This window comes from Acomys russatus, chromosome 5 (genome assembly GCF_903995435.1).
Source record: "Acomys russatus chromosome 5, mAcoRus1.1, whole genome shotgun sequence".
Lineage (NCBI taxonomy): Eukaryota > Metazoa > Chordata > Mammalia > Rodentia > Muridae > Acomys > Acomys russatus.
In genome coordinates, this window is record NC_067141.1 from 20537286 (window position 1) to 20563572 (window position 26287).

A 26287-nucleotide genomic window follows, 5' to 3' on the forward strand; every position below is an offset into this window, starting at 1 on the left:
CACAGATGCGGTTAGACCCACCCCACCATGAGGAAGAAGTGACCCCTAGACTACCAGAATGACAGCTCAGGCAGAAAGGGAAACTAGCCGGGTTGGAGTCTTGGATTCTATCTTGAGGACTGTACCTATTAAGTTGGGGGCACAAATGATACTGTCATACACTGCCCTTGTGATTGAGATAAGGTCATACCATGTAGCAATGGCATGGGAATCTCACCACCAAACTGCTACCTGAGGCGTCAGCCCACAGTGCTTAGGGCTAGAGCAGACACCAGGCTGCCATAGGCAACAGGCTGATTTTCCCGTGCATAGGATCTTAAATACTCCTAGATTGCAAGTTAGGTGACTGTGAAGGTTCAAGGCAATGTGTTCTTAATCTACTCAAGGGCAAAAATCAACAGCTGCTGCCAGTACACACCATTGTCTTCTAAGCCCAACCATGCCTAGTGAAGGCGAGAAAACAGAGTATAATCAAAAGCCAGGACCAAGTGGGGACAATTTAGTCCTACACTGGTAGAAATGCATTGGAAGTGATGGCTACTCAAATCATCATGCAAGACAGACGCAACTTATTCCCAGCCTCAGCCAGCAGGTGCTCTGGAGGGTTTGGAGTTGGGCTCCACGTAAACCTCGGAGCTGCAAGTCAAAGGCTAGAGGCATGGGTTTCTGCGCTCCTGGAGACAGGCCAGTAAGTTCCACTGCTCTGTCTGGCATGTGTTCTAACAACACTGGGTTGGCAGAAGGACATTTACTTAGGCAAGCCAGCACATGTTACAGACCAGGAAAAACAAAACAAAACAAAACACCCTCAACAAAACGTGGCTGAAGAACCAAGCACCCCAGGGGGGCTCTGCTTAGCTAGTCAGTCTTGACTGGGCCATCCAGTCTTATCATTTACTCAAGGACAATGACCAAGAGATCTGCCTCTGGTTCTCAAACCTCCGAACACTTCCTCACTCCCCAAGCCCACCTGGGGCTGAAAAGGTCACATCTATTTACAGGAAGGGCAGCTTAGCTGCAGCAGGCCTCCCTGGAGCAGGGGAGTGTCATATCAAGGATAGACATATTGTCTACTCCAGGCCTAAAGCAGAAAGCCACTGAGACAAGGCAGCTACAACCAAACCTGTTAGCCACTTGGCTGAGTAATTTCAAAAGCCAAGACCTGCATCTAACAGACAAAGGGCGTCCAGCCTCTGGGTCAGGCAAGAGTAGCTTCCAGCTTGAAGCTTACCCTGTTTCCAAGGATGGTTCTCAGAGGATACCCCTTAAGGGTTCTTGGTGAAGGGCTGGGTACACCCTGGCCACATGAGGGTGTCTGCAGTCTGGAATAATGCTGCCCCCTAGTGCTGGACACAAAGGCAGCCCCAAAATATGTAGAGAACAGTCCCAACCCCAGGCCACACCTCCTTTGGCATCTTCTAATTATATTGCTCCTTGTACAGACTGGATTTTAAAGGCAGTTAAGTCCGGGGAGACCTTCCTCTGGTACAGCTTCCATTTTTATTCTTGTTTTGTTTTGTTTTTCGAGACAGGGTTTCTCTGTGTAGCCCTGACTGTCCTGGACTCTTTGTAGACCAGGCTGGCCTCGAACTCACAGTGATCCGCCTGCCTCCCGAGTACTGGGATTAAAGGCATGCACCACCACTGCCTGGCCATTTTTATTCTTTTTCTTAGTACATGTACATATTTGTGTGTGTGCATGTGCATGTGGAGGTGAGAGACTGACACCAGATAATTTCTTCTATTACACTCCACCTTGTTTTAAATTTTTATTTATTTGTAAATAAATAGATGGGTCTTTCACTGAAATTGGAGCTCATGATTCATCTAGACTAAGGCAGTAAGCCCCAGGAACCTACCTACTTCCACCCCCAGCGTTGCAAAACACAAGTGTTCCAACACACTCAACATTTATGTAGGTGAGGTGCTGGTTAGACTTATGTCAGTTTCACACATGATAGATAGTATCACTTTAGAAAAGGGAACCTCAACTGAGAAAATGCCTCACAAGATTGTCTATGGTGCATTTCCTAATTGATGCTTGCTGTGGGAGGGAGGGACCAGCTCACTGTGGACAGGTGGACGGTGGTGCCTCTGAGCTGGTCCTGGTCCAGTGTGTGATGAGAAAACAGACTTAGTAAGCCATGGGAAGCCAGTGAGCAGCACTCCTCCATGGCCTCTGTACCAGTTTCTGTCTCGAGGCCCCTGCCCTGACACTCCTGGATGATGGACTAGACCACAGGCTGTACAATGAACAAACCCTAGCCACCCCAAGTTGCTTTTGGTTATGATGCTTGTTTCATCATAGCAATAGAAGTCCAAACTAAGACAGGTGATGAGGATCTGGATTTAGGTCTTCATATTTTCCCAAAAAGCTTTTTACTGACTGAGCTATCTCTCCAGCCCTCTGGAAAGCATCTAAAAGGAAATCTAGCACCTTGAAAAAGGAGCTCATTGAGCCAAGATGGCAACTCAAGTCATATTTCAACAGTAATGACACACAACACCCATGCTCCAGGGACACATTGTTTTAAGAAGTGAACTCATTGTGCAGGGATGGCCACCCTGGGTGCTGGTGCTGGGGGCCCCCTTGCGACAGGCACTTGGGGGGAAGCCTTCTGACTCCTCTCTGCAGACAGACGTTCCAGGCGTTCCGCATAGAAACCATTGAAATCCAGCCTTTAGAAGAGGGAAAGGGGAGTTAGGGAAACTCCAGGACACAGCAGAGTCCAGCCCAAGCTGAGCAGATGCACAGGGTCTGCCATGGGCTCTCCATGTGGCAACCTCTCTTCTCCCAATCACATAGAGGTCAGTGACGGACACAACCTGGGCCTCTTCCAGGCAGAGGGAGGGGCATGCTCTACCTGTCAGTGCAGGGTACACTAGCAGGTCTCAACCCTGGTGGGCCTTATTGCATGCTATGGCAATGAAATTCTGAGGGTGCTCCAGCCTTGGGAAGCCTGGCTGTGACTTTTCAGTGCTAATGACCACAGAACCTAGGGCACTATAGGGTGGCCCAGGATACTAGATGGTCCCAATACACAAACTAGTACTTTTCCAAGGGCAATTCAGGGATGGTATCCAATTCCTGGACAAAGCCAGAGCCCTTTCCCATCCCAGAGGTAAGCAAACATCCCCTCCTCAGAGTATTCACAGCTGGCCCCTCTTTTCCACGGCCTAGGCCAGATTAGGGCACCTGTTGGGGCTATGGGGAGGAAGGGTACAGTGGAAGTAGATGACAGGGCTGGGCTTCAAAGTCAGGTGACCTTTACCTGGAGATGACGCTGGCCATGCCATGTTCACAGTCACTGGTGCTGTAGACACTTAGCCGAGCCAGCAAATCAAGAAGATGGGCAGAAAAGTTTTTGTCAAAGTTATTGATGGTGGCCTCGAAACCAGAGGCCAGCGGAGGAGTATCCACATGCTCCGACAGGTGCTGAAAATAAACCCTAGGGAGCTCAGCATTGGTTATTAAGTACACAGCTAGCCCCTCTGGGGCCACAAGCATGCACTTCTCTTTCTTGATGTTTTGATTTTATTAGTTTTGAGACAGACCATTGCCACTACAGTTCAGGCTGGCTTATGATTCTTTTTTGGAGACAGTCTCACGTTGCCCAGGCTGGCCTTGAACTCACTTTGAATATCTGATCCTCCTGCCTCTACCTTAATGTAGGTACATGCAACCATACCCAGCCTCTTTAGTTTTTCAATGAAAGAAATTAGTTCTGAGCCAGGCAGCGGTGGCGCACACCTTTAATCCCAGCACTCAGGAGGCAGAAGCAGGTGGATTGCTGCGAGTTCGAGGCCAGCCTGGTCTACAGAGTGAGTCCAGGACAGCCAAGGCTACACAGAGAAACCCTGTTTTGAAAAACAAACAAACAAACAAACAAACAAAAAACAAAAAGGAAAGAAAGAATAGTTCTGCCATATCATAAAATATGGGAAGTTGGGGCATCAGAAGCCAGCAAATGGAGAAAGACTTGGGGCAGCGAGGTCCAGCACACTGGGGCTTCTCCAGGCTGCAAGTCTGATTTCAGGACTACTGCGGCTTCCCTCCTGGCCACCAATAAGCAAAGAGGATAGACCTTGTCTTCCATTGCCTTAGCTTATGGCCCTCATATGCTCTCTGACTATCCCCCGTTTGCCACCTTCTGACTATGAATCCTAAGGGCTTCATAGGGGTTGTCTGTACCAACTGATTGTTCTAACCAGGGAAAAGCACTTTAGCCAGGCAAAGCTCCATGCTCTAGGCAGCCCAGGCCTAACCTACACAACACTGCACAATGCATCACAGCAGTCTGGAGCCCAGATGTGTGGAGGCTCAGTGTGAGAGAGAAGAAGGAAGACTCCAGCGGCTGTGCTGGAAACCTAAGTTCAGACTGTGTTTTCCCTGTCATAGGGGTGGCAGCCAGGAAGGGGTGATAGGAGGTCTCTGTTTTTGAGAAAGGTCTAGTCTGAAACTTGTTACGAAGCTGAACCTTGTTCTGAACAACCAATCCTCCTGCCTCCATTTCTCAGGTGCTGGGGTTCCAGACATAAGCCAGCCCACCTATCTTTATGTTTGTCTTGTTTAAGGTTTTCTTCTCTTAAGTTTGCAATGCTAACACTGTGGCAGTGACTAGGAAGAGGGTCTCTCTGGACGAGCTGCCAGGCCACTTACCTTCCTGGTAGGTTCCTTCCGGAGGCGGTCCTCAGTCCGCGCAGTCTCTGTGGGTGGCCCCTGCACACCGCCCTGCTCCAGTGTCAGCCGGCCAAGCTCACTGTCCAGTTTCATGCTCTGTGTAAATTTCTAAGGGTGGGTCATGAGGCAAGGTATGGTTAGTTCCAGACAGTGCTCCACAGAAGACAAGTACCAACAGGTGCACAGTACCCAGAGACACAGGGGCTCAGAGCTGGAGACAGGGTGTAGTTCTTGGCATTCCCAGGGACTGTCAACTGAGACAGGGTGTAGTTCTCAGCATTCCCAGGGACTGTCAACTGAGACAGGGTGTAGTTCTCAGCATTCCCAGGGACTGTCAACTGAGACAGGGTGTAGTTCTCGGCATTCCCTGGGACTGTCAACTGAGACAGGGTGTAGTTCTCGGCATTCCCAGGGACTGTCAACTGAGACAGGGTGTAGTTCTCAGCATTCCCAGGACTGTCAACTGAGACAGGGTGTAGTTCTCAGCATTCCCAGGGACTGTCAACTGAGACAGGGTGTAGTTCTCGGCATTCCCTGGGACTGTCAACTGAGACAGGGTGTAGTTCTCGGCATTCCCAGGGACTGTCAACTGAGACAGGGTGTTGTTCTCGGCATTCCCAGGGACTGTCAACTGAGACAGGGTGTAGTTCTCGGCATTCCCTGTGACTGTCAACTGATTTTTCTAAGACCATGGTTATTTCCTGTTTCCTTACGTGGGAATTAACACGGCACATAAACACCTAAGGAATGAACGTCACTGTCCCCTCTCTAACTTATCACCATCTACATCTCCTACCTCCTGACTGCTCCAAGGTGCTGCTTCAAGAGCACCTGACTCCCAGCATCCTCCAGCCAGGAGGCCCCAGGCTACCCTCCTGTCACCTGATACTTTCTGCAGTATTTTGGACAACTGCTTGTAATAAGTTTAACCAAACTTAGTTTTGACAAATGAATGCAAAGGCATTCAGAAGAAGCCTAAAACAGAGACCAGCACAAGAGCACTATAAGAAATAAGGGAGGGCCCCTGGAAAGCTTCTCAGCCAGCCTGGGATGGACTGGCCACAAAGACCAGGAGCTCTGCAAGGGCAGAAGTTGTGGGACAGAGCAGCAAGCGGCAACAGCCGAGGCACTGTGCATGCCCACGGTGCCTCCTTGTCCTCACCTGCATACAATTGGTGAACATGACACACACAGACATGAGCTTGGAGAAAACCTTCAGCAGCTCAGGGTTGGTCAGCATGCAGTCCTTCAGGCAGTTGTCAAGGAAACTTGTGTGGTGGCCAAGAACATCGTCGATGTTGGAGGCCTGCAAACAAAGGCCTGAGACTTCCGGTTCTGGCTTGGTGCTCTACTTCCTGAACAGATCCACTGCCTTAGTGGGCCTGTGGTCTCTTGGAGACTACTTGTCCTCCTCCCTCTTTCTGTCTCCTCTCTCATCTTTCTCGTGAACATGGGCAGCAAGCAGGCAGATGAGACTGTGGACATTTTTGTGGCCACTGTGACACCTGTCTAGCATATGATGGTGCTCTGAAATGAACTACAATCTGGCTGGGAAAGAGCCTTGCAGATGCTACACTCAGTACAGCAGATACTCACAGATTTCAGGTTTTTCTCAAGGATGTGCCAGGTCGGTTCCATCACTTCAAACATCATGTAGTACTGAATATTCTGGACAAAGTTGAGCATTCGCTGCCGCAGAGTGAAAGCACCAGCAAACCTGAGTGCATAAACAATGGTTTTCCCGAGGAGGGGATGCAGACTTGGCATAAAGCACGTACACTCATACATGGTGACAGCTCCCACCCAGAACCACACGGCAGAGTAGACTCTCGTGACCCTAGCTCCCATGTGCAGAGTTCAGACACAAGGACAAATGACATCATCAAGGAAGATTGCCTCAGTGCTTAGGCCGGAGGACACTCACTCCCACCTCTGGCTTCATCAGGGTGTCACGTAAATGTCCTACCCAACACAACTCCCATTCCCCTGCATCCTGAAAAGACAGTGCCAACTAGCCTTGCCACGGAGACACAAAGCAGGACTGTAGCTAACTAAGCCACCAGAGCAGGTGTAAAGGTTTGAATGATGTGTCCCCAGTTGGTGGCTATCTGAGGAGCCTTGGGGTGTGCAGTCTGGGAGTGGACTTTGAGGTTTCAACGACTAGCAGCATTTGAGACCTCTGTCTCCTGCTTTTGCTTCAAGAGCTGTGAGCTCTCAGCTCTTGTTCCAGCAGTCATTTCCGCCTGCTTGCTGCCACGCCCCCGGTGAGGGCCTCTTACCCCTCTGGAACTATAAGCTCAAGCTAAAACCTTCATTTTGAACTTGTTGTGGTTATGGTGTTTGATCACAGCAGTTGAAAAGTTGCTAGGACATCAGGTAGGTGGTAGCACCAACAACTACCACCCTGGCTGGCTCCACACACTTGTTTTACTGGGACAACTTTTTCAACCCAGATCTATATTCTTCTTAATTATATGTATGTGTGTGTATGTGGTATCCTCACATGAGAGCAAATGCCCCAAGAGGCCAGAAGAGGAGCCCTTGGAGCTAGAGTTACAGGCACTAGTGAGTTGTCATGTGGTGCTGGGAGCAGAATTCTGTTCTGTCAGAGAATCATGCTCTTAGCCCCTGAGCTACCTCTCCAGTTCCCTGAAACAAATTCTTTGTTTAATTTGTTTTTTGGTTTTTCAAGATAGGGTTTCTCTTGTAGTCTTGGCTGTCTAGGACTTGCTTTGTAGACCAGGCTGGCCTCGAACTCACAGCGATTCACCTGCCTCTGCTTCACAAGTGCTGGGATTACAGACATGTGCCACCATGCCCAGCCTGAAACAAATTCTTGAGAAATTTTACCCTTGGGGTTGGAGAGATGGCTCAGAGGTTAAGAGCACTGATTGTTCTTCCAGGGTCCTGAGTTCAATTCCCAGCAACCACATGGTGGCTCACAACCATCTATAATGTGATATAATGACTTCTTCTGGTATGCAGGCATATATGCAGGCAGAGCACTGTATACATAATAAATAAATAAATCTTAAAAAACAAAGCCAAAAACTTTTACCTTCAACCTTTCCTTTAAACACCAGCCAGCTCTACACACTAGTGCACAAAAGGTCACCAGAGCACTTCTTAGCACTTAGTGCTCTATGTACTAGGGTAGGGGGTGGAGGGGGGCGGAAGGGGGAGGGAGAAATGCAAGGAGGGGCTCAGGTGCTGCAGACAGAGCCTGGCAGGCAGTTCTATGAGGATATAGATAGTGAGTATGCAGCTAGCGGAAAAGTCATGAAAACAGGTAAGCTAAAGTGACTTTCAATTAATGTTTTCAAAGATCCCAAACAGGACCTAATTTTCTTAGAATGAGAGTGGTGCAAAAGAGGACTCACCACTTGGCGGAGTGCAGTGCATGCTGCTTGGCGGTCTTGTTGCTGATCCAGACACTGCAGAGCTGCCGCTCCACATGCTTGCAGTAGAACATGTGCCGGAAGAGCATCTGGTAGCGGGTGAGCGCCTTCCTGCAAAGAGGGGCATGTCAGGAACCTGGGTAAGGCAGCCTGGGCTTTCGACTGTCTGCAGGGTCGACAGTAAGAAGAACCCTGCAGTGTGACGCTGCCCGCGCAGGCAGTTCTGACTCCCACCCACACCTTCACTGAGCTGGAAAAGTAACTAAGTTTCTTAAATACTAGTAGAGGTTAAGCCAGGCATGGTGGTGCACACCTTTAATCTCAGCACTTGGGAGGCAGAGGCAGAGGCAGGCAGATCGCTGTGAGTTCAAGGCCAGCCTGGTTTACAAAGCGAGTCCAGGACAGCCAAGGCTACACAGAGAAACCCTGTCTCAAGAAAACCAAAAAAAAAAAAAAAAAAAAAAAAAAAAAAAACTAGTAGAGGTTAAACACCAACTGAAAAGCCTTAACCAAACAGTTAGGTCAGTGGTGAGCACTTGCCTGACCATAAATGGCCTGTGTCACACAGGCCTCACCTGTTGATAATCAGTGATAGTGGCCATTTGACCATATAGTCAAAGGAGAAGGCCTCCAGACCACTCAGTGTGAGCTCCGTTGGGTCAGCATGTGTCATTGCCTTCTCCTGCTTGGTCTCGATGGCCAGAACCCGCAAAAGCTGCGTGATGAGGTCGTGAGGCATCAGGTCAATCTTGGGGGTTAAAGAAAAGAAATGATGAACACAAAATTGTCTTAACCCTTACCTAGCCATGAATGGAGTGGGAAAGCAAGTAAGTTTCTTGAATACTATTAGAGACTAACTACCCACTGATAACCCTTAACTAAAAACTTAGGTGTGAGGCAGGAACAGGGGTCCATGCCTTTAATCCCAGCACTTGGGAGGCAAAGGCAAGCAGATCTACATGAATTCAAGGTTGGCCTGGTCTACACAGTGAGTTCCAGGACAGCCAGGGCTACGTAGAGACCCTGTTCCCAACAAGCAGTTGGTTGCGATATCTATAGGGCGCTGGTAAGCACTTGCCTGGCATGTGTAAGGCCCCAGGCTCTACACCACACAGGACAAAATTAAATCAAAGCACCTTCCATTAAAATGGAAGAGAAAACATAGGAAGCTTACTTTTTAAAGACTTACTTTTGTATTGTGTGTATCTGTGAGTATCTACATGTATATATGTAAATGCGTGCACGTCTTGTACTTGTGGAAGTGAGTGAGAAGAGGGCATCAGACACACTGGGACTAAAGATGCAGCTACCCCATGCGGGACCTGGGAACTAAACCAAGGTCCTCTACAACAGCAGCAAACACCCGGTGCTGGCTAGTTTTATGTCAAACTGATACAAGCTAGAGTCATTTGGAAAAAGGAAATCTCAAGAAAATGTCTCTAATTTGTCTATAGGCAGATCTGCAGTACATTTTTAAAATTAGTGTTTGATATGGGTTGCCCAGGCCATTGTGGGTGATAGTACCTTTGGGCTACCATCCTGTGTTTTGTAACAAAGCAGGTCGAAGCCGGGCATGGTGGCGCGTGCCTTTAATCCCAGCACTCGGGAGGCAGAGGCAGGCGGATCGCTGTGAGTTCGAGGCCAGCCTGGTCTACAAAGTGAGTCCAGGATGGCCAAGGCTACACAGAGAAACCCTGCCTCGAAACAAAACAAAACAAAACAAAAAAGAAAAAAGAAAAAAAAGAAAGCAGTAAGTAGCACCTCTCTATGGCCTGCTCACCAACTCCTGCCCCCAGGGTCCTGCCCTGTCCTCCCTCGGTGATGGAGTGTGATGCAGAACTGTAAGCTGAAATAAACCCATCCCCCAAGAGGCTTTTGGTTATGGTGTTTATTATGGCAATAGAAACCTAGGACAACCTTGACCCACTGACCCATCTCTTCAGGTCTACAGTAACATTTTACATGTTTTTTGCTGTTGTTATTATACGTGAGAAACCATGGGGGAAACTGAATGAATCCTAAGAGTGAAGACTTTTTAAGTTCCCTGTGAAGATGAAGCATACTTGGTGGGATATTGGGCAGTAATTATTATGGACAAACAGCACTGTCTACAACATTAATTACGAAAACACTTATTAGAGCCAATCACATGTCAGTGTGATAATGGCTCCTATAAGACATAAATGACACAACATAGAAAAGACAAGAAAAAAACAAAACGAAGCAGAAAGAATTAAGGAAGAAAAGCACCAACAGCCCATGAACAAATCCAATGCTCATCATCTAACGGTCATGAAAATGCACCCACTCTCCTCCTGCTTGTCACAGGTCCACAGATGAGCAGACATGACAAACACTGTCCTCACCTTCAGGTCATCTTTGAAGGGGTCAGTGTTGGCAGTGCTCATTCGCAGGGCCAGCTCCAGCAGAGCCTCCAGGCGCGTGGGTGTGATGTCCTCTACTGGCTTCCTGAGCTCCTCTTCAGTAAGGTCCATGAAGTGCACAAAGAAGTCCCCCTGGTCCATCAGGAAGTAGCGCTTGATGGACCTGTGCCAGGGAGGGTTTGTTGAACACACAGCCTGACTCCTGCCCTCAACATATAAGGTAGAGGGTTCGCTGCCCTCAGTGGGACATGGAGCTACTCTGCTCAGGCATGGCAGGGGAGGGGCTGACAGCAAGGAGCTGAGAGACATATTGACCCTGTCACCTCACGCTGGGGCTGCAGAGAGCTTGTACACAGATAAAATAGTTGCTGGGAGGACCATTCTCCTGTCAGCCCCGTGGATGCGAAGGGAAATCCAACCTCAGGTGTGCCACCAGCTCCTTCTCCTCCATGAGGAAGTCCAGCAGCACCCTGCTGGCGTAGTTAAACGCCTTCTCAATCTGTTCCACGTATGCCCGCTCTTTGAGGGTGTAGATGATCTCTTTGGCTACGGGACAGGTGACATCATGACCACATTCTCTGACCACATTCAGGTATTTTCCTGAAAAAAAAAAAAATAAATAAATAAAATGAAGGTAGATTCAGCACCTTTGTATAAGTTTAGTCTCAGGCCTATACCTTTATGAAACCAATCAAACATGAGGTAGTGGCCCAGACATGAGGTACATTTTATTGCCTGTCCCTGAAAAGATTGCGCAATAGTAACCTGCAATGGCACTTCAGGTCTGCATTTCATAGGAAGGATTTTGAAAGAGCCTTGAGAGCTAGATCACTAAATAATCTCCTAATTAATCTTCTAATTCTGTTTATCTCTCAGAGCAGAGCACACATGTCAAGGCCCCAAGAATTTGCCTAATATCTACATCAGGTCCTAACCTGTGCAATGCAACTAGAAGAAGCAGCTGGCCTGAGAGGTGTGGCTTTCTCATAGCTTTTCTTGCTATATAATGAAGTTTTAGATAATAAAACCCAAGGCAGAAAGCTATGTCTGAGGCAGACAGCTTCCTGATCAGGGTGGGGGTGGGGGTGGGCAGAATAAAGTCACGGAGGGCTAGGAACTACCAGTGGACAGTAGCTCAGGGTAGCAGGCCATTCCCAGCTAAGTCATCTCCAGAGGCAGAGGTGCTGGAAGGCCGTGATAACGCACAGGTCCCATGGTACAGCATGAAGAGGCCGCTGACCTCTTTGGAGAGCTGTGCAAACAGTAGTCACCTGTGCTGAGGATCTTGCCTGCCACCTTCTGCAGGAAGGACGGGATCTGCTGTGGCAGCACTGTGTAGCGCTGGTCCCAGTACTTGTCGTTGTAGTCCTCTTGGATCTTCTCCTTCTGCAGCTCGTGCTCCTCCACCATGAACTCACTGGAAGTCAGCCACACAGTGTTTCAGGCCACGACAGGGCAAGGTTGGCCGACTCAGGGGCAGCCACATACTTCCAGAAACATCCCGCACAGCTCTTCAACTGAGAGCTGAGTAACTCTAGCCTTACTTGGGTGTCTGAGGCGGAGCTGGGTGGCTTCTTCCCTACTCTTCCATTATGGCCACAGAATGACTTGTCCTGAGGATGTGGGTCTATCAACAACAGAATCAGACCCTTCCCACAGAGTTTCAAGAACCATTTACTTGTGGCCAGATAGAAACTACAGTCCTTCCTAGGCTCAGCACACCAGATTCCTTTGTTTGGCCCCTCCATAAAGAAACACAGGCCCACTCTGGGAAAGCACATGCAAGGCCTGGGTTTTATCCCCAGGACAACAGCACAGAGTTCTCTGTGAACGGGTCATTTGCTTTACATGGCCAAAGGCATCATGCTGACTGGCACTCAACCTCATGGAAGTAGTGACATGGGCTCTAGAACTGACACAATGTTCAACAGGACGAAGCCACTGAAAGGCAGCCAGTGGGTGACACACACACTCCTCAGCTTACAGTTGACTGTTGTGCTGAGGACCCATTAGTTTCTTCTCAGAGACTAATGCACAGTGCAGAGTCCAGGTGAAAGGTATCTGGCACCCATAAGCCCTACCTGTATGGGTCATGAATGATACCCCTATAGATCCACTTCTCCAGGATCTCAAAGTAGGGTGCGCTGGCTGCCTTGGTCAGATAGAGGCACAGCTCCTGGGCCTGGCTGTCCCCCGTGTAGTTGAAGCTCCTGTCATGGAGAAGGCTCAGCGTCGACCCGCCCATACACTCGCCTTTATCCACTGAGGTGGCTGTGGGCAGAAGTGAGCGGCTCACTACCCAGACGTCTATGCACCCCTGGCAGGCAGGACCCCTGCCAAGACAGGTGCCACGCTCAGATGCTAACGCTACAGTCGCTAAGAAGCTATCAAGAAAAGCTTCCAGCCCTACTGTGGTGACACACAGGCAAATCCCAGCACCTGAGAGACTGAAGCAAGGTGACTGCAAGCTAGAGGCCACTGTGGACTACACAGTTAGCTTGCTATTAGCCTACAATACATAATGAGACCCTGTCTCAAAAAACAAGAAAAAAGAAAGAAGGGCTCCAGAGCCTTCCTTTTATAGGTCACTAAAACAAGATATGACAGGAACTTTGCCTCATCGGTCTGCTACCAGAGAGTAAAATATGAATGGCCAGGCACAGCCAGAACGGCCCTGCCATGCACTGCTCTAGGGAGCCCTCCACCTGCAGCCCCTCCATCAGCAGGTCCGCACCAAGGGAGGCAAGGATGTCGACGGTACGCATGGCTGGCTGGATGTAGAACCAGAGCTTCTGAAGTGAGAGGAGGCCCTGCCTGTGCAGCTGTTCCAGTTGTGTGACCAGGATCAGGTATTCCTTTACCAGGGTCCTCATGGCAGCAGCTAAGGCATGGTTCACCTGCCCATATTCGAATGAAGACTTCTCCTCAATGAACCTACAGCAAAGATACATGGGACGTCCTGGGGGAAGAGCTAAACTTCCAAACAAAAGTTGAGCTAATCCAAGTCCCCTTCTCACTCAGGAAGCAAATTACTCTCTCCAGTACTTATAGCCAGTGGGAACCTGTGGCAATAAGAGTTGAGTCAGGATGGGGATTGGTGATTCACAGGTTCTTCAAAATTTATTGAGGAAGAAGGGAGAATCACAAGCCAGAGAAGAACCTGTTTCATCAGGAGGTGGCTGGTCATATGAGGGACTCACCTGGTCACAGTAGAGTAGCTGGCAGCTACAGGGAGGATTCTGTTTACCAGTTCCCGGATAGACAGGTCCAGGTTGGGGTCCACAAGGAAGGTTCGGTTCTGCCTCCCAGCCAAGGGCTGAGCAGTGATGTACCTGCCATCCACACCCACAAGCACATAGAGCAGGTCTTCCACCACTGCTGACTCCTGGGAGGCCAAGGGCAGCGTACCTGCAAGGCACAGGCAACGCTAGACTCAGGCGCCCCAAGCCGCCAACTCCATAACTTTATCAACCCCGTGCACACAGATGGGCAAAAAGAGAAAGTGATTCCCTGGTATAGTCTCAATATGAAACATACTCCACAGACTGTGCTCAATGTTTGACCCTTGGCTGGGGCACTATTTGGTAGGTTCTGGAAACCCCAGGACATAGGACATGGTTATAGGAACTAGGATACTGGGAGGTATATCTTTGAAGGTTACATCGGATCCTCAGCTCTTTCCTTGATCTGCTTCCTGTCCAGAGGTCTAGCCTTCCGGCATCTGGGGTTGTTGATGTTCTGTCTCACCATGGGCTCGGAATCCATGGGGCAGGGGACGGAAGCCGCCCGCCCAGCCCCTCCCCACCTTAAGCTGTCCTCTGAGTTCTCACAACTATGCAAAAGTAACAGATAAAGCTGGCTCCAACAAGTTACATTGTTGCTGTAACTAAACCCCGCCAAGTGGTTCTTAGGAACTGGTCTGGGGGGAAAGTGGAAATGTTTGGAAATGCAGGCTGAAGAAGCCTTGAATTTAAGCAAACTCCATGGGCAATTCTTGTGAGCGCAGATGATCAGAACACCATAGAATTCATAGGAATAGAGAGTGAAAGGCAGGCTTATCCGGTTGCAGATGGGAGCAAAGACTTGAGGCCATCTGTACCTTTAGCAAAGAATTTATGCTCATACTATTTGTGCCCTGAAAATTTGTGTGAGGGGCTGGAGGGGATGGCTCAGAGGTTAAGAGCACTAGCTGTCTTCCAGAGGTCATGAGTTCAATTCCCAGCAACCACATGGTAGCTCACAACCATCTCTAATGATGAGATGTGGTGCCCTCTTCTGGCATGCAGGTATACATGATAAATAAATAAATCGAAAGAAAGAAAGGAAGAAAAAAATTATGTGAGTCTGAGTCTAACTATACCACTGAAGTATGGCGAAGTGACTTTGAGGGAATCGTTCATTCAGGCTACAACATGGTTATCCCAGGCCCCTTCAGGGGTTTCACACTGAGTATAGGGAACAGCAACAACAAAAAAAGCAGAGCACGAAGACCTGAAAAATTACAGTTCAGTCAGAAAAGACCATGAAAGAGTGGGGCTGAAATAGGCATGGTTCCTGAAGAGATTAGCAGCATCATTAGAAAAAACCAACTAGGGGCTGGAGAGATGGCTCAGAGGTTAAGAGCACTGACTGCTCTTCCAGAGGTCCTGAGTTCAATTCCCAGCAATCACATGGTGGCTCACAACCATCTGTAATGTAATCTGATGCCTCTTCTGGCTTGCAGGCAGCACGCTGTATACATAATAATAAATCTTAAAAAAAAAAAAAAAGAGTACTGTCTGCCCTTCCAAAGGACCCAGGTTCAATTCCCAGCACATGGCAGCTCACAACTGTCTGTAACTTCAGTTCGAGGTGATCTGACACCTTCATACCAATGCACATAAAATAAAAATAAATTATTTAAAAAAGAGAGAAAGAAGCCAATTAAACAGTGTCTCCAAGACACAGCAGGACTCAAGCAGCTATGAACTCAGAGACTGTGGTGGCATGCAGAAGACCTGCACAGGCTCAAACCAGACAGGGTCTCAGCACTGAGAGGAAAGTGGGCACAAAGCTCCTCTCCTAATCAAGAAGGAATGTGCAACTGATATTTGCTGAGTTTTCTCCAATAGTGTCACCGGGTTTATCAGCCATAGGGCACTCCCGTGCCTAGGACTAGTCAGTCAACATACAACCAACTTCACGAATTTTTTGTGGGTTTTTTTTTTTTTTTGGTCTTATTGGTATTTTCCCCCTTTGTTTTGTATTTTGTTTTAAACACGAGAGAAGGAACATAAAGTTGGGTGAGTAGGGAGGTGGGAGGATCTGGAAGGAGTTTGGGAAGAACAAACATGATCAAAATATATTGTGTGAAAAAAATTTTTTTAACTAAGAAATGAAGAAAGAAAACAAAAAGCAGCAGTAGCCAAGTGTTGGAGATGCAGCTCACTGGGAGTGCTTGCCTGGTACCCATGAGATCCTGCGCTCAGTCCTTGGTACTAGAAGTATAAAGCCAACTATTTTGCATCTGAACAACAGGAAAGATTCCTTGTAGGTATCTTAAGAACAGACCAGACTCCAAGCCTACAGGCTCCTTCCTAGCCATTCTTCTAACAGTCCCTCTTGGAAGGGGAATGTTTACTTTGTGTCACTGCATCTTGGAATTGTGTGACTTAAATTTCAGAGACACTCTGGACTTTGAAAAATGGTGGAAATGTTAAGACTTTAGGTCCTCTGGAGAGGAACTAGATGTGTTTTATATCGTGAGACGCCATGAACCTCTGGAAGCTCGGGAGAACCATAATGACTTGAATATGAAATGGTTTCCCACACTTGGTCCCCACCTGGTGGCACCATTTTGGGAGATCCTGGAAACTTTAAGAGAGGATATAGAGGAAGTGGGTTAGTAGGGGTGTGCCTTTGAAGTTTATGCTTGGTCCTTAGCTCCATGCTTGCTCTCTGCTTCCTGACCACCATAAGGTAAACAGACTCCTTTCACAGGTTCTTGTTGAGGAATTTTAATCCAGCAACATGGCTACTTTGGCTGGAATACAGACACGGCTTTAATCCCAGGAGACAGAGGCAAGCAGATCTCTGAGTTCAATGCTAGCCTGGTATAGAACCAGTTTCAGGTAAAGAAAAGCTTAGGTCTAAGCGTGGTGATACACACTTTTAATCCCAGCACTCAGGAGAGAGAGGCATGCAGATCTCTGAGTTCAGTTCAGGCATTTTGGTTGAGTCAGTGAGTTGAGAGGCTGTAGAGCTGAGTTCATGGCAGTTCAGTTCATGGAATTCAGAGGCAGTTTTTTACCAGGAGAGTTTTACAGAGAGAGGTTGAAGAGAGAGCAAGCTAGACACAGGTGAAGACAGAAGCAGCCAGGGAATGAGAAAGAGCCAGAAGATTAGAACAGATTGCCAAAGTTAATATGAGGCTAAGCAGAACAATTCAAAGGCCAAGAGAGAAGTCAGATTGAATCAATCAGCCTGGAGAGAGGAGTTTGAGCAAGAAGAGCTGAGTTGAACCAGCCAGCCAGAGTTCAGAAAATGGTAGAAAGGGTGAGTTTATTCAGCAGTAGGTCTCAGAGGCTGAAGACAGTCTAGTCCTAGGTTAGATTGTACAGAGGCTAGAAGCTTCCAGGACTAGGCCTAGACTAGCAGACAGAGGCATTGAGCCTCTGAGACGACAATTAAATCAGAAGAATAAAAGTTCCTTTTACAAAGCCGGGTGGTGGTGGCGCACATCTTTAATCCCAGCACTCGGGAGGCAGAGGCAGGTGGATCGTGTGGGTTCGAGGCCAGCCTGGTCTACAAAGTGAGTCCAGGACAGCCAAAGCTACACAGAGAAACCCTGTCTCGAAAAACTAAAAAAAAAAGTTCCTTTCACACGTTCTATCTACTATGATTCTCTGTCTCACCAGAACCAACAGAGCCAATGACTGTGAACTTACACCTCTGAAACCATGGACACAAATCTTTCTTCCTGTAAGTCATTTATGCCAGTGAGAAAGTTAATGTGCTATCCTTGGCTCCTGTAATAGTCCGCTGGAGGACCACAGACTCCGAATGCCAGGGGGAAGGTGGAAGCTGGGTAATGGCAAGGCCTTCCACACGTGGATCTTCTCAAGTCAGGAGTTCAAAAACACTCAGAACAGGCTAAGGATGCAGCATGTATCATCCAACAGTACATCTGTGTGTTCACCAATGAGGAAGATTGTCTTTAAAAAGGCATCATGGCCAGGCATGGTGGCATACAACTTCAATCCCAGCACTCAGTACGAAGAGGCAGGTAGATCTCTGAGAGTTTGGGGGCAGCCTGCTCTACACAGTGAGTTTCAGGAAAGCCAAGGCTATATTCTGAAACCCTATCTAAAACAAACAAGCCAGGTGTGGTGGTGCATGCCTTTAATCCCAGCACTCGGGAGGCAAAGGCAGGCGTATCACTGTGAGTTCAAGGCCAGCCAGGTCTACAAAGCAAGTCCAGGACAGCCAAGGCTACACAGAGAGGACCTGTCTTGAAAAACTAACTAACTAACTAACTAACTAAATAAATAAATAACTAGATAAATAAATAAATACTGGGTGCAGTGGCTGCATGCCTGCAATCCCAGCACTCGGGGAGGCAGTGGCAGGTGGATCTCTGTGAGTTCGAGGCTAGCCTGGTTTACAAAGCAAGTCCAGGACAGCCAAAGCTATGCAGAGAATCCTGTCTTGAAAAACTAAAACCAAACCAAACCAACCAACCAACCAAACCCCAAAACAAACGAACAGAACACCACGTATCAAATGTAAAAAAAAATGCCTACTTCTGTATCAACAGGACAAGATGGTGGTCACAGTCCACTTACTGAGGTGGCCCTGTCCCAGTCATCCAATCTCAGCATGGCTTTCCCTCCTGTCTCCACAAGCCTGACACATGCTGGTGTCATTCAGGAAACAACCTGGGCCTGACAGAATGGGAAAGTGCCACAAAATAAGACCTCTTTGTTGGCCTTGCATAGCTTCCACCAGAGACTGTGTAGCTGCCACATGCAAGGCTCTGTGCAGTGCCTTCCAGCCCCAGGGCAGGACGTCTAGCTTAAATGCCTGCCTTTGAATTCCAAGTGCCATTTCTCACTTTCCTCCACTGGCTTTCTCTTTCTAATCTTCACGGTTCACAGTTTGACCGTGTGTTTCCTGAATGGCAGGATCTTCTAAGAACAGCTCTGACCCTCTGTAGGTTATTTCTCTCATACCACTCTTGGTTCACTTGCAGCGTGAAGTCCTCAGTGCAGAGGAGGAGGGGCCCTCCCACACCTCAGTACTGTATCATTACTGAAATGTTGTGAATCACCCTGCTTACTCAAATGACTACCAGTAGCCACTCACTGCCAAGCACGAGTCTGGCAGACACTCTCCTGCTGCTTCTAATCAATACATGTGCACAGCAGATGCCAGCCCTGCCCTTCTAGCAACATGCCCATATAGGGAAAAAAGTACCAAACAAAACTGAACCATCATACACTGTAATGGGCAAGATCTTCAGTTGAGCTCTGAAGGGGCTGGAGAAGACAATGTGCAAATACCCTGAGGTAGCAAACCTGGCTCATCTGAGTAGCAAATGGAGCTCAAGGGCCAGAAGGGGCCAGCCTGGCCACACTGTCAGTGTTTCTTTCTTTCTTTCTTTCTTTCTTTCTTTCTTTCTTTCTTTCTTCTTGTTTTCCTTCTCCTTGTCCTTGTCCTTCTTCTTCTTGTTTTTTTTTTTTTTTTTTTTTTCCCCGAGACAGAGTTTCTCTGTGTAGCCTTGGCTATCCTGGACTTGCTTTGTAGACCAGGCTGGCCTCGAACCCACAGGGATCCGATCCATCTGCCTCTCCCTCCTGAGTGCTGGGATTAAAGGCGTGTGCCACCATGCCTGGCATGTCAGAGTTTAAGGAAGGAGGTGGGGGTTGTAGGGCTGTGACTAGATAGGCTTATCTAAGACTCAGGCCCTGTACTGAAAGTGGGCTCTAGCCATGCCTATAGTGAGTACGGAAGCTACTGGAAGAGGGGAAGATGAGGTTGTCAGATCCATGCCCCTGCATTAAGCCATGGCCACTGGGATTAGAGAAAGAAAACAGAAAACTGGTTGCTTGGCCACATTCATTGCATTTCAATGTTCAACAGCTGGAGGTGTGAGTAAGCCACTGGGGAAGTGGCAGGTATAGCAGCAGAGTAGCCTTAAGACACAAAGTTTACCTGGACACTTGGAAGGGGAGATGGAAGAGGTAGATTAGATCTGGGAGTAAACCCCAAAGAGCAGGGGCAATGGGAGAAGAGAGGGGAGTTTACTGCAAAGAGTGGTTGGAAGGGCAGACTTGGGACAACTGGGGTAACGATGACTCATGATGCTAAGTGATGCTGAAGATGGTGAAATTCAGCAGGGACGAGCGCTGAAGGACACACTATGCAGAGCAGCAGCTACACCCACAGGTTGCAGAAAGGTTAGGTCTAAGGTTGAGGCTCTCCCAAGGATGATGACTCTGCTGACCACAGGGATCTATGTGTAGAGCGGACAGGGAAGGCGAAGATAACCTCTACCAGGTGATGGGATAGGTGACAACTAGGCAAATATCAATGCTGCAAACAAGAAGTCCATGACATAAAGCCAGCTGTCTCTACCTTCCCACGTACTTGCAGCAAAATCATGTCTACTTGGGGACAGGAGACAATAATTGGCCTAAGAGCCCTATAAGGAATTTCTAAAGGTGACAGCAGACCTGTACACCAACACCACATAGAACTCATGAGGTATGGCAAGGCACATCACTCCACATTTCTCTTGAACTGGGGCTGCCATCAAAGGAACAGGAAACCACATGCATGCTATGCCAATGCACAGCATTTCCTATTGCAATCTGGAAGGGCTATATGGGGTTGTATGTAGCCCATAGCATACCACCACACAGCTTAGAGTCCTGAGAACCTGCTCTGAACCTGCAGTGCTGTTACATAGACGTAACTTTTATGGTCTTTGGGAGCACAGTTCTAGTACTTGGGGTCGTTTGTGGTAACCACAAACCACTTTTCAGGTGAATGTACCCTCCTGGTCCCTGTGTCTGCACATCTGTGCACAGCCTGGGAGGCCAGCTTCTGCGCTAAGGCTCTGGCAGGAGGAATGCAACACCAGCCACTTCAAGTCCCCTGGGCTTCCGTGTGTCACTCGTGGTTTTCCGCATGCTGAGGCACATGCAAGCAAACAGAGAGGAATTCCGAGGTCTCAGAAAGAAATTCACCACATACCTATCGGCAAAGTTGTGTCTGAGCTCAAGCCCGAACCAATCAAGAAATCTCCAGCCAGTGTTGGCCTCTCATATACCCATGCAGGGAAGACTGGGAGGGGCTGGCCTGAATTTTTTTTGTTCTGTTTGTCTCGAAGCATCTTTCTTGTAAGTTCCAGAGACTAGTAAGGGCATTAAAAAACAAAAACAAAAACAGAAATAAAAATATACTATAGTGCAGACAAAACTAAGCTATCTATGGAAATTAACACTTCTTTGATAGAGAAGTCCATAGCACATAGGACATTCAATCTTATTGTAAAAGGAGACATATTTCTATCTGCCCATCACAACATCTGGGCCTAGGAACAAGAGATGCAGACCCTCTCAAGGTCTTTGTTCAGCAAGGAACCCACAGGTTTCAGGCACTAGCTACGGGAGCCACAGGAGAGTGTTTGCATTTTACCTCAGAGCTGTTTCAGATCAGGACACAGAGCAAGAAAAGCCTGAATCAATTTTCTTAGCAGTGGCTATGTCTAACAGCACTTGTTGAGTTAAGACAGGGGTTAGCAACTGACAGACATCCTTGCCCTGTGAAGAAGGCCAACCACAGAGATGCTAGGCCATGCACAGAGCATTGGCCTTTCTGGGAGACTACCAACCAGAGACTGACAAAGCTGGGCGACTTTTGAAGCACTGACTTAGCTCTGTGCACCCGTAGGTCACACAGAGCAAGCGGTATGAGGGCAGTGTGACATGGGGTCTAAGGGGCTCAAAGGCAGGCATGTGCTGGCTATAAGATGACACTCAAAACTCATAAAAAGACCCGGGTGAGGTGGAATAGATCCAAGCAGCAGCAAGTACAGTGGAAGAAAACTGGTAATTTAAAAAGCAGTATTGTGTTGGAAACTGTCACAAGCTCCATCAGGAAATCATGACTTGTGCTGCTCAGGTGCACTGCTGGTGGACTTGGATAGCACCTCACTGCACCGTTTGTTCTTATGGGTCAGAATTATGACTATAGAACACAATCCAGCCTCACTTCAGATTTCTTTTGGGGGGAAGGGGGGGAGGAGGTTTCCAGACAGGGTTTCTCTGTGTAGCTTTAGCTATCCTAGTCTCACTTTGTAGACCAGGCTGGCCTTGAACTCACAGCTTCTGCCTCCTGAGTGCTGGGATTAAAGGTGTGTGCTACGACGCCCGGCTCAGATTAATTTTGACTAAGAGCAGACATATCTGCTTACTTAGCACCCAGGGTTGCTGCAAACAGTGTCTATGGACCACGATAGATCTGGTACCTGCTGCAGTGTGGAGCCTGTGCCCATACTGCCAAGCTGCTTCCTCAGTTCCTCAAGCTCCTGTGTGGACAGCTTCGAGGCTGCGACAGGGATGCTGAAGCTGGTGGTACTGCTGCCTGCAGCATTAGCTGCAAGCTCAGCTTTTTCCTTTGCATTCTGTTGCAAATACTGCAGTGTCTGAAAACATATAAAACTATGCATTTACCCTGGGCCACAGTAGCTCACTGTGTTCTACCACCTGTCATGTCACCAGAACAGCAGGGGAAGGAAAGCCTATCGCCTTCTCTGATAGTCAACCCGATTTCATCCCCAGTGGACGAACGTTCCTCTCTATTCTACCTACAGCACCCAGGCTGCAGTGCCACTTCCCTTTTCTGTTCTAGTGCCTGGCATACACCTCTGCATTGATGGAGAGGAGGGATCAATACTCTACTCACTGGCTCCACACCACACAGCATCAGAGAAAAGCAGATGCGCTCACCTCATGCTACTACATCCATGTTCCCTGTCTATGCTCACTCTGAGTCACAGCTTATTACAATTCACTGCTGTGATCTGGATATGAAATGTCTACTAAAAGGTTCATGTGTTAAAGGCTCAGTCTCTGCCTGGTAATGCTATTGAGGGACTGGATGATAAAGACTCTAACCGTATCAATGGAAGAACTCATCAATAACACAAACTAAACTCCTCATGCTGTTAGTCCATCCCTTCTGCTTTCCAGTTGTCATGATGTCAACGGCTCTGTCACCTCTCTACCAGACTACTCCCTGATGTCAACGGCTCTGTCACCTCTCTACCAGGCTACTCCCTGATGTCAACGGCTCTGTCACCTCTCTACCAGGCTACTTCCTAATGTTCTGTCTAAACATGGGCCCAAAAGCAATGGGGACTGAAACTACAAACCCATATAACTATTTCCCTTTAAGTTTTCTGGTATTGCTAACATTTCAGCAAACACATACCTTCCAGGTGTTGCCCTCACAAGAAATCAGGGCAGGATATACAGAAGTAAGTGCCCGTTGGGCAGTACCTGCATCCAGGCTCCTTGAGGAAGACACGCCAGCACCCTGTGGAGGGTGTTTTCAATGTCTCCAAAGCAGGCGTGGTGACGCAGGTGAGGCAGGAGGCTTACCTCTTTGTCTTCCGTGAGCTTTGATAACAGGTACACCAGCGGATCAAGGTTCCTTGTGTTTTTAGATTTCAGTTCATCGTATTTCTTTAAGAAGTCCTCAGGAGTACGAGAAAATTCTGCAATTTTGACCTCAAATCACAAGCATAAGTGGTAACAATCAAATAATTATTAAAAAAATCTTCAAGAAAATCGCACACACGCACGCACGTGCACGTATGCCCCAGGGTTGAATCAGGTGAGCTAAATAATCACATCTCTGAAATTAGCAGGAAATCAATGTCAATGGCCCAGCAAACCTAGCCACTGACTGACTTCTCAAATTCATGCCTCACAGGCCGAGGAACACTCACAACTCTCCTGTGAGTTCATGCACTCTTCTATACCTTGAAGTCATTGCCCTCGAACTTCTGCCTATACCAGTTCAAGGATGTTTCACTCAGCAATTGTTAATGATCTGACAAAGTAAATGAGTGCTTTCTGAACCTGACCCACTCAATTTAAATATGTGAAGCTTCACAATGTTTTATTTTAACTTTAAAAGATATATTTTATGTGTCTTGAGTGTTTTTCTTACATGTATGTCTGTGCAACATGTGCATGCAGTGCCTATGGAGATCAGAAAGGGACATAAGATCCTCTGGAACTGGAGTTACAGATGGTTATAAGCCCCCACACAGGGAGCTGGAAACGGAATCAAGTCCTCTGCAAGTATTCTTAAGCACTGAGCCATCTTTCTAACATGTATGGTTTTAGGTCTAAAATCACATATTTTTAGAAGTAGCTTTCAAATTCAAAGACATCTTTTATTAAAGGTGTATAAATTTGAATTATGAACCCTTTACTAAAGAAATGATACTCGAGCCAGGTATGGTGTGGCACTCATCTTTAATCCCAGCACTCAGGAGATAGATCTCTGAGTTCAAGGCTGGCCTGTTCTAAATATCTACATAGTGAGATTCAGATCAGTCAAGGCTACGCAGTGAGAAAAAGAAAAATACTGAAAGAATTTCTGTGTGATTAATACCAGCAGCTTCCCTGTTCCCACCTAGTAATTTTTACATATATTAGGTCTCCTCCTCAGGGAACAGAGGAGGACTGTGAGGTCGGAGCTCAAGGGATTAGTTCTCTATCTATTTCTCTCTGGATAGCCACTGGTTCATTCACATAGTGGGGAAAATAACAGGAGCTAGTGCTAGGAAGACTAGCAGAGCATGGTGAATGCCAGGGTCAAAGGAAGGCACCCACCAGGTACCGTTGGCCCAGCACCGGCCTTGCTGTGGCTATCAGGGACAGGCCCCAGTGCCCTAGGATAAGTGCCCACACCCATGGCCCTACACCTATAGGCCCCTATGGTCCTGCATCAGGAACAGGTGCTCACCTTGGCACTATGGGCAGAGACTGTGGTTGTAACATATGGTGTCCGGTTCTTCTGCAGCAGGTCAATGTAGACCTCAGCCCCGTCCCCGCCATGGATTCGTAGCAGACTGAGCAGCTCATTGACATCATGGTGAATCCGAAATTCACTCATAGTTCAGCTCAGAGACACCAACATAGCAATGCTCTCCTGAAGACAGAAAGAAAGCTTTTTATAAAATTAAAACCTAAAGTGGCTTTTTGACTGATTCAAGCCTTTGACATAAAAATCATTGCCAAGATTATGTCAACCGCCAGCCTTTCCCCATCCCTGGCAGGCAGATTTATCACAACACTGCCAAGCTCTTGCCAGCCACCATCACGGTGGTGTTCACCTGTGCCATGCCCTTGGTGACACAGCTTCTAGTTGTTTCCCAGCCCACGCCACCACATAAGGAGCCAGCTGTACCAGGTAAATCACTGAAATGGGCCCCACAGGCCTGGTTCTCACTTCCTGGTCCAGTCCATCATGGGCCAGCAAAGGGCAGATCTGCTATGCTGTCCCAGCTTTTCTGGCCCTGACTGGGTAGATGCAATGATGTTGCCCTTTGAGGGAGCTTGCACAGGCCTAGGCTGCTGTCTCTGTCTCAACATATGAAAGCCTCCCACTGGTGAGGCATACCCAGATCTTAAGCCCTAAACTGTTGGGTGGTGTCTCTGTCCAGACACCCGTCCTTTTTTGTACTCTTTAATGTCTCCTTTTCTGGTCCAGGCCTGGCTACATACAAAGATATTTTAGGTAGGGTAAGATTTCCGCATATTCCCTCTTTACTGATGCTCTGTACCAGGGCCAGCTGTACCAGGGTCTAGACACTGGTCACAAATAACAGAAATCAAAACAGCTTCTAACTCTGGAAGCCCACAGCTTGAGAGCCTGGGGCAGGAAGATCACAGTCGAGAGCAGCCTGGGAGACACAGTAAGAATCTGTTTCAAGATCCAACAGAGCTGGATTTTATGTTGCAGAACAGAAAAGACAGCATGAGACTTTCTAAACCAATGTTCTGCTGGTTAGGAAAGGCATGGTGACTTCTGTCCCATCATCCCAGTGGAAGTGGCTGACCGTGTGGAGACTGTGTAGTATGTCCTAGTGGGGAACAGATGTACCGATACCCTGGTACTAACAACTGACAACATGGCGGCTTCTACTCTCCCACTGATAGCTGAGCCAACAGTATCTTAAGTGCCAGTTACTGTGGATTCATGGCTCAGCAGGTAAGAGCGTCTGGCTGTTCTTGCAGAGGGCCTGGATGCACTTCCCAGCTCCCACATGATAGCTTGGAATCACCTGTAAGTCCAACCCCAGGGGGCCTGACACCTTTTCCTTGCCTCCAGGGGCACTGCATGCACATAGAGTACAGACAAAACACCCATACATACACAAATAATAAATAAAATGTTCAAGAAATATTTTTAAAGATATATTGGTAGGTCCCAAAAGAGGCAATTTAAGCTACCCTGCAAGCAAAATGTTAAACCCCTAACTTCCCCCATATATGGTCTCTTCAAATTCATCAGTAACCACGAGACTTTCCAAGGCCCTGCAACATGCCATATGGCAAAGAAGGTGTCAACTACCAACACCAAACCCAGATAGAGAGCAGAGCTGCTCCCATGGAAAGACCATCCACACAGACACTGTTTAAAAAGTCGTATCCAAGAAAACATGTAAACCTTAGACATCACTACTTCCCATGTGTTAATCCAAGGGGCCTGCCATGCCTCACAGCTTCATCCACAGAGCAAGTTCCAGGACAGCCAGGGCC

General features: G+C 47.9%; 1 protein-coding gene across 2 annotated transcripts; it reads right to left on the reverse strand.

Moving 5' to 3' along the window:
* Positions 1-2236: 2236 nt before the first annotated feature.
* Positions 2237-24695, reverse strand: Tubgcp2 (tubulin gamma complex associated protein 2). Of its 2 annotated transcripts, none has more exons than XM_051145557.1 (17): positions 24489-24695; positions 23111-23239; positions 21976-22152; positions 20700-20859; positions 13664-13871; positions 13198-13397; positions 12545-12734; positions 11735-11880; positions 10883-11009; positions 10446-10626; positions 8655-8827; positions 8062-8190; positions 6278-6398; positions 5844-5987; positions 4661-4789; positions 3273-3436; positions 2237-2679 (listed from the first exon to the last, which is right to left on the reverse strand). In XM_051145557.1, exons 1-17 carry the CDS (start codon positions 24636-24638, stop codon positions 2544-2546), a joined length of 2664 nt encoding a protein of 887 aa, XP_051001514.1. In that variant the 5' UTR covers positions 24639-24695; the 3' UTR covers positions 2237-2543. The 2 variants fall into 2 exon arrangements, with proteins under 2 accessions (XP_051001514.1, XP_051001513.1); XM_051145556.1 differs by having other exon boundaries at positions 10883-11063; positions 24489-24694.
* Positions 24696-26287: the final 1592 nt, after the last annotated feature.